Here is a 13,957-nt window from a genome sequence, read left to right on the forward strand (position 1 = left end):
AACACTTCCTGTGGTGGCATGCATCGTAACTCTACACGACTACGAGGAAAATACAAGGAGTTGCTTCCCGTCTTGGCTATAGCAGAGACACTAAAATACTCTCTGGCTATAGCCTAGAAGGATTTTTTTTTCTTGTGTTCGTCAAATTTTGATAAATATAGGTCAAATTGACTCAAACAATGTCATTCCAAAGACTTTGATCGATCAAGCAGCGTTCTTTTTCTTCTTTTTCTTCTTCTTCTTCTTCTTCTTCTTCTTCTTCTTCTTCTTCTTCTTCTTCTTCTCCTGTTACGTATATCAGCTGGCCAGTCAGCCTCGAGAGCCTGCAACACCAAGCACTCATGCTATAAAGGAAGAGGAAGGCCATGCAAAAGGTGGATCGAGGGTGTCAAGGAAACGCTGAGAAAACATAATATCACAACTGAAAGAGCTGCGGAGTTGGCTTACCATAAAAAAAACTGCATCTCCCCTCGACACTTAACGGCAACAGATGATGAAAAAGTTCGCTAAAAGTAAAAGTAAGTAAAGTATCATAATTAATTTACCAAAGCACATGACACTAACTCTGAATTCAAAACGAATGGTCGTCGCGGTCATTTTCTGAGTGACGCCAAACATCGAGGACTGAAAGTTGGAACATTGGGCGCTTAAATTACTTAATCGAAGCCTATCCTGAGATATGTTAGCGAGACAGCTGACTCGTCAAGTAGGAGACCTGAAGTGAGAGTCTGTTCAAATTCAAAGGATACCGCAATATAATCTCAGTCGGCATCCGTAGCGTAAATCAGTAAAACAAAAAATGTACCAAAATATATATGATGATGAACCATAACGACATTACTTGCATCATGTGTCGACATGTGCCAGTGGTTCGTTCAGCGGTTTTAAAGAAACCCAAAGAGGGGTGGGGTGGGGGGGGGGGGGCGAAATATGGTTCTCGGATGCATCACATTTTATTTAGATGGCCAAGTCAAGTCTAAGAACTAGGCCAATCAGCCCCCCAGTTATGTCCTACTTCATGTGAGGAATGTGTGCAACTTGGCAGCCACCCCATTAATAAATTATTGGTTTACTGTGATTTGATGAGAACTGCTGGGTGACAAATGAACGGCACGCTGCAGTCCTTTAAAATATTGAAGAATCTATAAACTATAAAAGGAAGACGCAGCAAAAAAAAAAGAAGTAACACAGTTTCAGCAGGATGGAACCCTCGCCATAGATCTACAGCCAATGTTTCCCTGATTTGACTCCACGACACAGAATTCTACACTTAAGTGTAGAATTCTGTGCTCCACGACCATTTCCAGGACCGAGTCATCAGCAGCAATACATGCACAGTAGGCCTACCTGCGAATGGCACGGGCTTGTATTCAGTGGATTTCTGTTTTTATGTGAGGTTCCTGGAGGACATTATTTACCAGCATCTCTTTCGAACAATGTAGATTTGAATACTATTACTATGAACGCTTCAAATCAATTTCGTTACATCGACCAGCACATGCGAGCACAGGTGATTCACACCTTTCAAAAACGAGTGTATGAATGTTTACGGTTGAAAGGAAAACAAGCTGAGCATGTCGTTTAAATGTACATGTATTACATTGGAAAAGGGGGGGGGGGGGCAAAATCACAGAGAGCCGTATGTACACGAACTTACAGAAAGAGTGAAAGAGATTTGGGAAGGGGGGGAGGGGTACAGAGAGAAGGTAGCAGAGTGGGTGCGATAGACAGGTGATTACAGTCGTTTTACGCCACCACCGACACATTTAAGGTCATTCAGGGGACGGACTGCCAATGAGATCAGTAAGCGTCAACCCAGCTGAGAGGGATGCTCACATCCCAATAGACAGAAAGAGATACTCTATAAAATATCTTCATAAGGGAATCATTCTAATGTCGTCTATATATGTGTATCCAACAAAAAGAAAGAAAGACAGAAAGACAGACTGACAGAAAGAAAGAAAGAAAGAAGGAAAGAAAGAAAGAAAGAAAGAAAGAAAGAAAGAAAGAAAGAAAGAAAGAAAGAAAGAAAATAAAATAAAATAAAATAAAATAAAATAAAAGCCTTACTATTACACTGCTACACCACACAAGTCAATGTAGACAGACAGACAGACAGACAGACAGACAGACAGACAGACAGACAGACAGACAGACAGACAGACAGACAGACAGACAGACAGACAGACAGACAGACAGACAGACAGACAGACAGACAGACAGACAGACAGACAGACAGGCTAGCTGGCAGACAGGCAGGCAGGCAGAAATAGATAGATAGATAGATAGATAGATAGATAGATAGATAGATAGATAGATAGATAGATAGATAGATAGATAGATAGATAGATAGAAAGATAGATAGATAGATAGATAGATAGATAGATAGATAGATAGATAGATAGATAGGTGTACAATTTAGAATCCTGTTCAGATAGAGGTGTCACAAACCTACCTGAGTGAGTCTTTTATAAGGAATGTGGCACAAATGTACACACAATTACACACATCGAAGGCTTCTTTCCAAGGAGGTTTTTTTCTTCTTCTTCCTATAAATCAGTTATATTCTGATCGTCATGTTCTGGAAACCTGATAAACGCAAGAAGGCGACTGGCGGTTTCTCTTCAATATATCTTTAAAAATCTAGACAATGTAGAGATAAAAATGAAGGGATATTTTTTTCAATTTGCAAATCTCATTTCTTTTTACTTTTTCAAAACCCCCTGCTGGTGCGGAACCGACACTAATGTTTCAGACCCCAGAACTGGGGAATTGAGTGTGCTATAGACAACATTTAATTTAGTTCAGTAAGAGTTTTACGGCACTTGCAACACAATCAGGTTTTAAGTGCCAAATCGCCAACATGTATTCAAATGGTGGACTTTTGTGAAAAAAAAAGCAAATGCATGCACTTATAACACTTATATTACATGTATTATATCTAAAGATTTGCTTCAATAGCCCAAATTATGATCATAATCATAACACAATCTTTTATGAACTGCGCGTTGACTAAGAAAGTGATGAAACAGCAAAATAGAATTGTAAGAAAGTGATGAAACGGCAAAATAGAAAGTCCAATGTTAATGAGAGACTGGTGAGAGAGCGGGGAAGTGAGAAGAGTGGCAAAGAGTGAGAGAGATAGAGATAGAGATAGAGATAGAGATAGAAATAGAGATAGAGATAGAGATAGAGATAGAGATAGATAGATAGATAGATAGATAGATAGATAGAGAGATAGATAGATAGATAGAGAGATAGAGAGATAGAGAGATAGAGAGATAGATAGAGATAGAGAGAGAGACGGACAGACAGACAGACAAAAATGAGGGGCGGGGTTGGGGGTGGGAGTCGACGTCTTTGTACAAAGAGTTAAGTCGTAGTACATCGTCATGCAATGTATGTAGTTGACAACGATGGAGTTTTTCCTCCAACAAAAACAACAACAACAACAACAACAACACAGGCCAAAAAATGTTTTACACCTGAGAACAAAGTAAGTATTTCATCATCATAAAATGTGCACGGTATGTACTTTCAGGGCACGGACGATCTCATGTTCTTCGCCCGTTGCTATGGACCCGAAGCTGAGGTGTAAGCAGTTTTGAACAAGCTGTGTGTTTTTTTAAACATGCCCTTGGTGAGCAATATGAATTTATTCTTCAATATATCTAACAAAAACTAGACAATATAGACATAGAAATGAAGAGGTTTTTGTTCAATGTACAAATCTTTTCGTTGCTCTTATTTATTTTTACATTTTAAACCCCCCTACAAACGAAAAATGCGATATCCCCTCAACCTACTTTTGACAACTGACGTCATCATTAAAATGCGGTCGGTGTAGACCTGTGAATGCGAAATATATTAATCCGCGTTCTCATGACAGGACTATTTTTTCATTGGGTTCAAAATAACTGATGAAAACAATCACACATTAAAAATTTTAAGCGTTGCATACTTTAAAATTGTATAGAATAATATGACTAATTTTCAAAGTACACTTTTATACTACAGAAAAGACCGGAAAGATAGTTCTTCATTATTTTGTGTTCAAAATACTTCCGCCTTTGTCATAACGAAAGCGCGAGCAAGGCTTTGGGTGTCGGCGCTACGAGAAGTGTGTTCTGCTAGCTCTCTTGTCGAAGAAAAGCTGGTTCTCATTTGGTCACTGTGGATTACACCTTTTGTGCCCTTTCTTCTTGTGCGAATGTGTATTTAGTGCTGAATATATTTTATTTCTCAAAGCGTCTTTGTGATTCAGTTACCTGGATTGAGATCATTCTTCTTTGTTTCTTGTGAAGCTGCACCGCAACGGTGAAGCCAGTTGTGAACAAAAAAACCGTTTCAACGTTGTCGGGACCAACCGGATTTCTAGTGTTTATTGCATTTGTCCTTCTCTACTTGAAAGGTAAATATGATTTTCTATCTTTGTAATTGTCGAATGATTTATTTTAAACTTTGGCTCAGTCTTGAACAGGTTCTCCTTGTGAAAATGGTACAAATTTTGATCGACACACGTTGTGTTTGGACCAACATGTGGCCGACCACATTTACGCCTTATCGTTCCCCCCATGGAGAGAGGTTTTTTAGTTGCTGTACGCTCTTAATTGGGAGATAACTTACTAAAAAAATGTGTGCAGTACTAAAACTATTGTTGGTTTGCTCCATTGTTTCATGGCACTTTGTATCGGACCACTTTGATGTCAGTTTTCAGGTTTGAGATAACGGTTCCCAGTAAGACTTGTTTGATAGTTGGAACAGACTATAAGTCGTGTGACCTAGATGATGAAAGAGCTTCCGAGTCTCGGGAATGGTCTGTTTCATATAAGATGACCAATGAAGTTGTCGTGCGTTGCTATAGTCTGCTTCGTTCATCCTCAATCTACTGCAAGAGCTGATGATGGCTGATGGCTACTTGCTTGTCATTGTAGGGCCTACTTTTACTTGTCTGCTTTAGATCGCACCTTTTTTCACAGACTGAGACTTTTTGAGACGAGAGAAACATAAAGAATAGCCTTGTTGGTTAAACGAAGACAACGAAGCCGAAGACATAAACGTTTTATCGTGGTATCATTCCCCTGGCCCGCTTCCACGCCAATGGAAAATTTAACCCTCGTAGCGCTAAGACCTAAGAATAAGAAGATAGCCTAACCGTGCGACTGTGTGTTCAGAAGCCTAGATATCTTAGATCTAGATAGAATCTAGATGTAGGTCCAGATCTAGTTAGTCTAGACTTCTAGATCTGATTATATCTTCTTAAAAACATTTATTTTATCTAGATTTCTATCTAGATCAAGGCTACTAAACTAGACTCTACTCTAGATCTAGTACTCTAGATCTAGATCTAGATCTAGATCTAGAATCAACACGAAAAGAAAAAGCTTTCAAGAATCTATAAATCTGAATTTGTATACGAATCAAAATCTCAAGTTTACTTCGCTCTTACTCTTAGATCAACGTAAACGTCTGCGTTTTTATTTATTATTATTAGCCTATTTTTTAAATCTTCCACCACCAATGTTCAATAATGTCCTCAGCAGTCTCCTCCTCGGCTCTGTTCTAATTCTCTAGATCTAGATCAAACCGGCGGCGGGCCAAGATCTAGAATTTTAGATCTAGATCTAGATTCTAGATCTGAAAGCTCCGTCTTTTACTTTGAGAAATTTGATACCCTGTGAGGCGATCAGTGGGAGAGTAGGCTATAAAATTATTATTTCTGTGTAGGAAGGTGTGAAGCTGACGACTATTCTCCGAAGGTGGTGAGATGAAACTCGACTATTATTGACAATAGTGAAAGACACAGCCCCCCTCCTCCCCCTCCCCACCCGTCCCCCAATCTCTCTCTCTTTCTTCCTTCCTAACTCTCTTTTCCTCCTCCTCCTTTCTCTCTCGTCTCTCTCCCCCCCCCCCCCCCCCAATTTTTTTCTCTCCCTTTCAAAAGAGAACTTAGACCCCCCCCCCCCCCCCGTACGTTCTTTTCTGTCCTTCAAGTGGAAGCATTTTTGTCACTTTTCAGTTCTTGTTGCTCTGGGGCATAGATAGACCTATTCACATAATTCACACAAATTTGACAAATTTGTAACATACATTGACCAATAAGCAGCTCGCCAAGTAGTGATGTTGCTGACAAGGTGCACTTATTTTCATTTTAGGAAAGGTGTACGCAGAACTTTACTCATTATCGTATAAATAAAGAAATGATGTTTCTCAATGTTGTATGAAGTAGGCTAGGTTTAGATTGAATTTTCTACAAGCTGCAAACAAGCCCAAGGGTTTCCTTCTTTACACATTGAAGCATTAGCAAGCACCAAGTTGCAAGGATGAGGAGGCCATGAGGCTTGAAGAGGTGGTAAATTAAATCAGAAGTGAAGGTCAGAAAAAAGGCGGGGGGGGGGGCGGGGGGGGGATGCCACTTGAACTTCTATTGCTTTCTATTTCCCCTTGAGGAAATTTGGGTTACAATGAAATGCATTATATTGTGACATAAGATCATTGGGTTTCTCACAAGCTGCAACAAATCACGATCATACTTCTTATCACAGTGGGTGGTTGGCGGGTGCTCTGACATGGTTTGCGCCTTCTTTCATATTTTCCTACCAAACATCTATCGTCAGATACTAGATCTTGATCTAGATCTATCCTTATGACCTTATTGTGTGCCGTAAAGCTATTAACTAAAACTAAATACTTATCGCACTGTGCTATACATTTTCACGAACACGCCATTGCTGGTCTCTGTAGCCGTAGTGCAGCGTCATGGCTTTGAACAAAGAAAAGAACTGACGCAAGAATCGGATGTGTGTCTTTGCAAGGAGTAGAACACATTCTGCTTGATGAGGCCTCTTGTAAGGGTCATTTGTTGATGTCCATAACATTTTAGCCTGAAAACGACGTTTTGTTTGTTACACCTCAAATTATATTTCCTGCCTCCACCCACGAAAGACGTAGGGCATCAATTCCAGGCGCCAATGCTTCCTTCTCCATATTAATTTTAAAAAACCCTGAAAAAACAAACAAAACGTGTTTGCATCTTCATCCTTTTTGTCCACCCTCTCTGGCCCCTTTACCCTTCCATCCCCCCGGCCCCTCCCTCATCTCCGACGCGTCTTACAAATTATTATTGGACCTGTGAGGCACGGTCAGAAGCTCGCTTCTTAAAAATGATCTAAATAAATGCAAATTGTGTTCACGTGGGCGTAAAAACGCATCATTAATAAACAATGTTGTGTTGATTCATTTTTATTTTGCGAAGACGGTACACATATTTGGTGCACTAGGTTTAACTTAACTTGATCTTCCTGTATGTCTGGTAGTCTTATGGACTGTTCCCTCGTTTTGTTTATGTGTAGTGCTTCTAACTTCAGATGGTTTATAGTTTATGAAGTTATCCATCATATAAAGCCATGTGTGACTGGTTGGAACCTGACAGATTTCTCTATTGTTTAGTCGGTGGTTGGCGGGTGTTCTGGTGTGAATTTGTCCTTCTTTCAGAGGTATCAAACACTTGTCGTCCTCATCTCCCCTCTTTTTTTTGTTCAAATATTAACCATAAGTATAACTTGTGACGTCTCTCATACTTTCAAACTGACTTATAATTAATGTTTGTTTTTTAACCAATAGGTAATCTATTTTCATGTAATTATTATGTTGCTGTTTCTGTTTTAATTGAACTATTTTTTATATCATGTTGCAGGTTCCTGAGACGGATAGGGCCTGACCAGCAGTTAATAGATGACTGCCATTCCCTGATGTTAGATACGGATTTGACATTCTCTTGACCCTGCAGCTATGAGTTTCAGTAGCGATGAAGTCAACTTCCTCGTCTACAGATATCTCCAAGAATCTGGTAAGTGCAAAAGGTCTTTGGGCTTTGATTTGTTTTGTTGACTTTCTCATTCTATTCTTTGTGATGGGTAGTGAATTTGGAGAAATTAGTGTTAAAGGGCATTACCGTCTTGATTCTGTGGAAACTCATGCGGCAAAATCGTCAAACTTGTGAAGACCATCTATGATGGAACAAACTGCCAAGTCTTCCACGAAGGACAACTCTCAGAACCATTCCAGGTGCAGACTGGAGTGCGACAAGGATGCCTGCTCTCGCCTTTTCTCTTCATACCTGCAATTGACTGGATCATGAAGGAAGCCTCCAGAGGCAAACGCAGTGGAATACAGTGGATCCCTTGGCAGCAGCTGGACGACCTGGACTTCTCCGATGACCTTGTACTGCTCTCTCACACGCATGCTCAGATGCAAGAAAAGACCAAGGAACTCAACAGCCTATCAAGGAGTGTTGGCCTACGTATACACCCGCGCAAGTCGAAAGTAGTGAAGCTAGGAAAAGTGTCAAGCCCTGCTGTGACAGTGGAAGACAATCCCCTAGAAGAAGTGGACTCCTATACTTACCTTGGAAGTGTCATCGATGGTAAAGGTGGAACTGACGCAGATGTAAAAGCAAGAACCGCCAAGGCAAGGTCAGCTTTCAAGCAATTATCAAAAGTCTGGAAAGCAAGCAACATCTCACTGCCCACCAAGATTCGACTCTTTAATTCCAATGTCAAGTCTGTGCTCCTCTATGGCTGCGAAACTTGGAAGACAACAAAGACCGTGCTGAATAAAGTACAGACTTTCATGAACAGATCCTGAGAATTAAGCGGCAGTATAGAATAAGAAATGAAGAGCTATGGGAAAGGACAGGACAAAAGGATATAGAAGTAGAAATAGGACTAAGAAAGTGGCGTTAGATGAGACGCACCTTCAGAAAGCCCTGCGGAAACATCACAAGACGGTCACTGCAATGGAACACACAAGGAGCACGAGGCAAGGGTAGGCCCCGAGAGACATGAGGAGATGTGTGGAATGGGACATGAGAGAGATGAAGCTCACTTGGAACGAGCTAGGAAGGATGGCCTAGGATAGAGATAAATGGAAGGAGCTTGTATGTGGCCTATGCCCTGTCAGGGGTGAAAGGCATTGATGATGATGACCCTCTTGGTTGTTTTTGTGGTCTCCTAGCATCTTTTGGGCTAACCCTAGTTTGGGTTTAACCTGGTGTTTGCTTTCCTTTCAGAACTGTTCAATGTGTTGCTTCGTATAAAAGTTACTTTTAAAAAATTTACTTTTATCATGGGTTTTTTTTTTGTTCTTTAAAAGTTCTTTTAACCCTAGTCAGTTTAAGTAGAATACTGACAAGAGCTGAAGTGTGCTTGTGTTTTTAAAATGTTAGAAAATAGGGGCCAGTGTGACCTCTCCATTTTGTTGATATCTTTCGATAACATCTTTTTTATGTTTTCCAATCAGGATTCCCTCACTCGGCGTATACATTTGGAATTGAGAGTCATATCAGCAGTTCCAACATCAATGGAACAATGGTACCCCCTGCAGCTCTGCTCAGGATAATTCAGAAAGGATTACAGTACACGGAATCCGAAATAAGCATTGGAGAGGTAAGTACATTGTACTTTATTTCCATCATTCTGTGCACAAGTGCTGTCAGAGAGCTCCATCTTGGACCTTTGGGAGGTTTGGGACTGGTGATGCTTCCAGAGATACACTGTTATATAATAATGTTTTTGTCCAGTTTTGACAGTTTCTAAAATCATCTCTTCTTTTGATAGAAATCTGTTCTACATCCTTTGATCATCAGGGACACCAAGTTCTCTGTTCTGATTATAAAATTGCGTAAGGTGTTACTTAATGTGAGTTATTCATCTCTACTTCATTCTGGAAAATGTATCATTGTAAGAGATGTATGTGATGCAGATCCGAGGCTAACATTTGACAATTCTGTTTTTCCGTCTTATTTACGTGAGAATTTGGCTTCTGTAAGGCTATTATACATTGTGAATGATTCCTAAACTGAAATTATGACACCCTTGTGATCCTCTGGAACTCCATTTTGTTTGTAAGATGAATGTCTGATTTTTTTTTTCAACAAAAAAATATGATTAGTGTTGGGCAGATGCTAAGGCTAATTTTGTTTTGAGGAACAGTGAAAGCAGCTAAATATATAGACATCGATCTATAGATCTATATCCCCATATGGAGACCAAACTCTTTCACCGAAGGGAGAAGAATTTGAGATGGCTTAGAAATGGAAATGATTCCTGGGGTCAACTTCACTTTTCAACTTTGCTAGATTTCAGTGTAGTCTTTGACTTTGTTGATAAAATGCATCTTGACCGTTGTCAAGACAAGTGCTTACAAAATTATTGTCCTTTGATAATGAGAAACTGTTGCACTGTGTGAAGCACCTACTCATCTCCAAACTATTTGATTCACATCGAGGGATCATCCGAGGATTTACCAAACTGCTGTGACACACATTGACTTGTAGTTGTCAGCTGTAGTATAGAAGATAAGAAAATTGCAGACTGCAGTGGTTATGATGATGATGTGGCCTTCATACGTGTAGTGAATTGGTTTGCAGTGATATTCACCGCATGAATCTGACATGGAGTATCTCTTTATCTCCTGTAGACCTGACATAGTCCTTGAAGTAGTGATAAGTTTGTAGTGGATGTTGCTTCTTGTGTGATTGTATAATAACAGTATTGTACATTATTATGTTCAGGCTGTTACGTAATTTCATTAAATTATGTAGTGTGTCTGTTGTCTGGTCATTTGTTGCCTGGGCCTTGGCTGGCTTTCTGTTGACTTGTTCTCTCACACTGATTGTCTCCATTGACAATGGTGGGTGCTTCCAAGTTGCTGGTTTACTCTAACCTCTATCTTCATAGAGACGTGTCGTGCGGATGGTTGGCGGGTGCTCTGATGTGGTTTACTTATTTTTTCCTGTCAAACATCTATCGTTCTTTTCTTTATTCCTTCAAGGCTCCTTCTTATTGTGTTTGTTACACCTAATCTTTGGTCTAGATGACCTAATTGTCATTGTGTTTCAAATGCCGTAAAACACTTTAAAACTTTACTAAAACTTAAAAAATCCTAAAAGGTGTATAGCATTGTATCTGCAGCTGGTATGTCTGCCAGACGTGACTTTGTCAGTGAGAACAAACGCCCACAGAGTCAGTAAGGATCAATAGCAACACCAAAGTAGTAGATTCTGGCATTCTATTTCTGTTGTCTTCTGTTATATTTTTTTTTTTGGGGGGGGGGGGGGTTAAAGGCTTATAAATATCCGTTAAGCTTGTTCAGTAACTGTTAACGAGTGGTAGGAGGATGACACTGGTTTGTCTTACGTTTTTTGTGTGTCTATCTTGTCCTGTAACTGCACAAAATAACTGTTAATTGTACTTTGATAGGCCTTTCTAAGCTCATACTGTACAGTTCTATACTAATGGCAAAAGTTTTGTATGAAATAAAATTCTAATGGTTGTGATAGTGCAGTATGGGAGCTGTGCCGGGGCTTGATCTGAGCTTACTACTTTTAGCAGAATATTCACTATAATATCTAGGCTCTAGCAGCCCTTGGTACCGTTAAATTGAAAGAACCCCCCTCCTCCCCCCCACACACACACACATACACACACATCCAGATTTAGTGTTCTGTAAAAACTGAGTGACCTTTAAAAAGAATCTACCAAATATTTTTTTTTCCTTGAATGTTATTTGACGCAGCCGTACAAATGTGGAATGGATGCCCCCCTCCCCCCGTCTTTTTTCCTTTCGGCCAAAGTAACAGTGCGCTGTATAGATCAATAAAAAATGGTGAGGATGTTAAAAATAATTTTGACCTTTGCCCATCCCCATTTTCCACCCTTGGGCTTTTCCCCTAGAGAAATAAAGAAATCTCTGAAACTGTTCTAAAAAGAATCGACAAATAACAACTGCTGTATCGGTTCCCAGGGATAAAAAAAATTATAAGATAAATAAATATAAAACTGTTCCAATGTATGTTGCGGCTGTTCACATGAGTTCATTCTTTCTTTGGGTTTTGTTTTGTTGTCGCGTTTACACACTCTTTGTTTTTTCGATCACGTTTCTGCTCTCATACTTATCAGCCATCTTTGCCTTCTTTTCACGGAGTTGTGGAAGGGACACACATAAAACTCGGAAGAGAGAGAGAGAGGGAGAGAGAGAGAGAGAGAGAGAGAGAGAGAGAGAGAGGGGGGGAAGAGTAGGACCCTGAAAAAAAAATCCTTCAAACCAAACAACCCGACATCATTCTTTGTTGAATAAGAGTAACGAATAAAATCACCCAATGGCCATGTAATTGAATGAAGAGGAAAGAAACCTCCTCCATTTCGTGAGTACTCCCAAGACAGGCGGACTGAAGGGCTTCCTATATCATTAGCAGGACCTCAAAAGCCGACCGTTCTATTAATATTGCTGAGACAGTTTTCTTTGCCGCCCTGCCTACAATGTATTTTATCACTGTGTTTTTTTTTTCTTCCCCCCCGTCCTCCTTCAATTCTCCGGTGACTCGAGGAGTTGCTGATTGTTTCCTGTTCTGATAAATTTTTAAAATTAGTTTTCCCTTTTTTTTTCGGGGGGCGGCGGTTGGAAAATTCACTGTAATAGGGTTTTGGTTTTTTTTTTCCGTTTTTTTTTTTCCTTCTCATATTTTCTCTTCAAACTGGTGAGGCTTTGCGAAAGTGGGGATATATTTACAGAAAGAACTGTGACCTCCTTTTTCAGTCTTTTCTAACCGTTGTTAGTCCCACTTGTTTTGACAAGAAGCGCGCACGCGTAGATTCTAAACATGGGGATTTCGGATTTGGATGGAGGCAAAAAAGAGGGTGGGGGTATTTTCGTATTGGAAAAAATATGGGGGTATATTCGAGGCGGAAAAAGTGGGGGAAGGAAGGGGGGGGGGGTTGTATTCGTTCTGACGTCGTTTAACGATGTCTGTATGTTAGGAGTCGTCTTTACTGTCCCAAGAAATCCCAAGATTTGTCTCTTCCTTGGTACGCCACTAATGTCGGAAAGTCGTCGTCATTTGGTACAGACAGGACTGACTTCGTATTTTAATCCAAAACGAATACAGGCTGACTACAAGACATATATTGATCTACCTGCTCTATATATAACATAGTAGCATTGGTAAAGGTACTTCGTAAATCTCCCAAGAAACAGGTGCAAGCAGAAACGAAACTTCAAACCTTCAGGACATAGAAAGAAAATCAACGATAGGCCTGTATGCCACAAGACTTCCAACTTCAGAATGGAAATCTTCGTTAGAGTACTAGAGTTTCTGTTTAAAGTCATGTCGCAATGAACCTAATTCAAGTAGTATAGGAATAGGAGTCTAATGTCCACACAGAGGCAGATGGCGTCGATAGGTCGCGGCAGGGCCGGTGGTCTATAGAGTATGAGAGAGAGAGAGAGAGAGAGAGAGAGAGAGAGAGAGAGAGAGAGAGAGAGGGAGAGAGAGATAGAGAGATAGAGAGAGAGGGAAGAGAGAGAGAGAGAGAGAGAGAGAGAGAGAGAGAGAGAGAGAGAGGGAGAGAGAGATAGAGAGATAGAGAGAGAGGGAAGAGAGAGAGAGAGAGAGAGAGAGAGAGAGAGAGAGGAGAGAAGTATTTGTAATGTTGGGTGGTCTAAAGAGAGAAGTATGTGTAGGGTCGACAGGCCGCGGGCGCTATTTAAAAATAGACTACTGGGGAATCCCATGTACCTTGCTTTTTGTTTTTGTTTTGTTGTTGTTGCACTTGTGGTTTTTTTTTTTCCTCACTATTGAAGTTCCTTCAGCAGTCAAAGCGTGAGAGTTCTTCGGTAATCTCTGGTGATTTCCCTTACCTCAAGTCTGTCGCTAGATTCCGGTATTATTCTGCCAGGCGCTCTGGTTAGATAGATCTACCGTATTTTAAAAAAATATTCACTGGGACAGCGTAGCGACTAGCGACGTCATGGGGGATCCTGTTGGAAGGGTTTCAGCCTTCTAAGCGTAGGTTTTAGTGAAACGGGAAAATGTAAAGCTATTATTGTACATCATGTTCATTGTGTTGAGAGAGAGAGAGAGAGAGAGAGAGAGAGAGAGAGAGAGAGAGAGAGAGAG

At 40.4% G+C, this 13,957-nt stretch overlaps 1 protein-coding gene across 1 annotated transcript; it reads left to right on the top strand.

Annotated features, from left to right (window-relative positions):
* Window positions 1-3,962: 3,962 nt before the first annotated feature.
* On the top strand, window positions 3,963-9,446 carry LOC101854606 (F-box-like/WD repeat-containing protein TBL1XR1; the record flags this gene model as incomplete). The annotated part of the gene is given in 3 exon segments (XM_013088967.2): window positions 3,963-4,411; window positions 7,697-7,849; window positions 9,301-9,446. Coding segments are annotated over 2 exon segments (204 nt in total), but the record flags the coding sequence as incomplete, so codon positions are not given.
* Window positions 9,447-13,957: the final 4,511 nt, after the last annotated feature.

Source organism: Aplysia californica, unplaced genomic scaffold, assembly GCF_000002075.1.
Source record: "Aplysia californica isolate F4 #8 unplaced genomic scaffold, AplCal3.0 scaffold00844, whole genome shotgun sequence".
Taxonomy (NCBI): domain Eukaryota; kingdom Metazoa; phylum Mollusca; class Gastropoda; order Aplysiida; family Aplysiidae; genus Aplysia; species Aplysia californica.